The 2846-nt window shown below is 47.9% G+C and overlaps 1 protein-coding gene across 1 annotated transcript in view; it reads right to left on the reverse strand.

The window, feature by feature from the left end:
* Window positions 1-1887, reverse strand: part of ZIC4 (Zic family member 4) — a 7123-nt gene extending 5236 nt beyond the window's left edge. Inside the window, exons 1-2 of the mRNA XM_009320386.1 lie at window positions 1740-1887; window positions 1356-1440 (exon numbers count right to left, since the gene is read on the reverse strand). Coding sequence (XP_009318661.1) covers window positions 1356-1425 — 70 coding nt within the window. The 5' untranslated portion in view covers window positions 1426-1440; window positions 1740-1887. The remainder of the gene's footprint in view (window positions 1-1355; window positions 1441-1739) is intronic.
* Between the last annotated feature and the right edge of the window lie 959 nt (window positions 1888-2846).

Raw genomic sequence — 2846 nt, forward strand, 5'->3', positions numbered from 1 at the left:
CCACCCTTCGCCTTGTTTTGGGTAGGAATCTACCTACGCAGCAAGGCGCTTATCCGCGTTTCCACCTTTGCCGGAGAAAGGGCTTGCTGTGAAGGTGAGGTGCAACGCCCCAGAAAATCAGGGGCTGCTCGCGTTGTGCTCTTTGACTTGGGGCCAAATCCTGCTCACCCTTAGAGTCGTGATCAGCGCAAGGAACAGCTCCTGCCCCGGGAAGCATCGGGGAGAGCAAAAGCTGTCCTTCCCCCCCCCCCGTGCTCTCCCACTCCTGCCTCTGCGGAAACTTCCCTTCCCGACGAGCCAGCTAGAAACTTTCCAGCCGGTGCCCGGGGGCTGGGACGGGACGGGGTGCCCTGAACTCTCCAGACAGCAGGTTCCAGGGGTTACCTTTAGGCTTCAACTCCCGGACGAGAGGAGGGAAACGGTTTCATCCGGAAATCCTAATATTTGCTGTAATAAAGGGAAAAAAGCGAGGAATAGAAACAGAGAGGACCGAGAAGTCACCCTGTGCGATTCCTTATCCCCCAAACTCGCACTGGGCAGGGAGGGATGAGGGAGGCAGCGAGTGACACAGGGGCAGGCGCAGGACCTGAGCCCGAGTCCCTGCCTGCCCCGGCAGAAGGCACTGCTGTTTAGGAAGAGGTGGGTCAAGAACGCCTTTCAGTGATCCCAGCATCTCCTCGGAGAGGAGAGGAGAGGCTACCGAGTGGCTCGGGAGCACACTCTGCCTTTGTTTCTATTCCTCACCCCATTCCCACCTACGGGGTGTTCTTTATTTCAGGGTTCCCGAGTAACGCGAACTCAACTACCGGACGGGCAAGGGCTTGTGCCTAGGTTTGCCTCTCACTTTTTGTGACCTAGAGCTACCCTAGGACAAGCAAATCATATGCTTATTTTAAATAGAATATTTCATTCAGTACCTCAAGATTAAGGTATTCCTGTCAGATAAGCTGTCAGTCACTAACTACTTAGAAACCACATTGTGGAAGCCTGGTATCCCTGGTAAAGATGATACATATCATGTAAACCCCATCAACAAGATCAAAGTCTTCTTCTTTAATAGGATCCAATACATGTCAAACCTCATTCCAATCAAATCGTCCGTAAATGAATTCAAGATGAATATGTCATAGAATAATGTGACAGTGCAATCACATGGGGTCAGGGGTTGTTGTTTCAATGAGAGAGTCGTCAAATATTAATTCTAGAACCTCCAAATGAATAGGCATTGAGCAGGATTAGGCAGCTGCTGGTGGGGAGTTGTGTCGCTGATTTGTGTTTATGCAAGTACGTTAAACACTAAGCTGAAAAAAATATCGTCTCCTTTGAACTGAAAAAAAAGACGTATTTTAACTTACTTGACTTTTCCAGGGTGTTTCTGTAAAGTCGCTTTCTTTTCCTCATCGCAAGGGGAGTCTTGTGCCTCATTTCCTGACTTTGTTCCTGTTTGGGAAGAGGGGTGGAAAGTTAAGAGCAAAACCATTTGTGTGCGATATGAAATGAGTAAGGCGGTATATGACTCGGGCATCATGGATTCGGAAAGAAAAGAAAAAACGAAACAAAACACACGAGTTAAGCAGCGAGGGTGGGGGGAAGACAAGCTTTCTCCGAGGGGAAACCGGAGGCTGTCTCCTCAGCAAAGCAGCACATGTTTTATGGAGTCATGAAGTTTCCATGGCTGATTTAGGGAAAAAAAAATATGAAAGGACATCTTTTCAGTTCTCCTTTGATCTGACATTCACCTTCTGGCAGGCTATTGTAAGGCAGGTTTTTACCAACTCGACTATATTGTTTACAGATCCTTCCCTCCCGAAATTAAATTTCGGACTCTCTGCGAAGCCTCCAACGCAAGTTGTTGTCTCAGCAAGGATTAGTATAGTACCACCCTGGCACTTCCCCCTGCCTATAATTTTCAGCTTGCTCTTTGCACTCTGCAAGGCAGAGCACTGCCACTACCGCAGGCAGAACTTCGCACATCTTTCTTTGAGCGGCAGCAATAACCCCGAGAGCAGGTCTGGGCTTTGATGCAGTGTCCGAGTCTGAATTTCTGCAGATATCTGTGAAATTCTCAGGTTGGGGTTTTTTTTTGTTTTTTTTTTTCTTTTTTTCCCCCAATACAGAAAAGCACACTAGAATCTGGAATCAGTTACCTCAAAGGAGATTATTATTATTATTGCTTTTGCTACTATTATTATAGGGACTCCAGGGCTGGTAAATAAAAAACTATACTAACACACATAATTGATGATATTAATTATGAAACTTCATCAGCGTATCACAGCCATACTCTATCAGAAAAAAATTTGATGTCCTCAATATTTTCACCGCTGTGATGAAAATTACTGCCGAAATAAAAAGAACTAGAGGAAACCCTCAAGAATTATATTTTCTAGTCAACTTCCGTTCATCCTCACACTTTTATCAAGTCAGAGCAGCAAACACTGCCCCGCTAGCGAGAGGTTGGCAGGAGTTGTGCTTTATTGGTTAGGATGGGAGGCTGGAGGAGTGCTCAGTTCCCAAGCGTTCGCCAAAACTTGTTGAAACTGGACAAAAAAAAAAACAAAAAACACCAACCCCCAAAAAACCACCACGCTGCATTTAATATTTCAAATGGTTACCAGATGACAAAAAACGAAGGCAAAACAGTTGTGGATTTCAGAGTAAATATTGGCTAAAACGCTGGCTCGACCTCGCACGCCTTTCTCATCTGCGCGGTGCCACTGGCGGGGCTGGAGGGCGAGGATGCCCCGTTGTCCGAGCTGGTCGGATCTCGGCCGGGCCGAGCCCCGTTGCTCCGGGGCTGGGGACCGGGGGGGGGCCCCCCCCCCCCGGGCCCCCCCTCGGGGGTG

Source organism: Pygoscelis adeliae, unplaced genomic scaffold (assembly GCF_000699105.1).
Source record: "Pygoscelis adeliae isolate BGI_AS28 unplaced genomic scaffold, ASM69910v1 Scaffold413, whole genome shotgun sequence".
NCBI classification, from domain to species: domain Eukaryota; kingdom Metazoa; phylum Chordata; class Aves; order Sphenisciformes; family Spheniscidae; genus Pygoscelis; species Pygoscelis adeliae.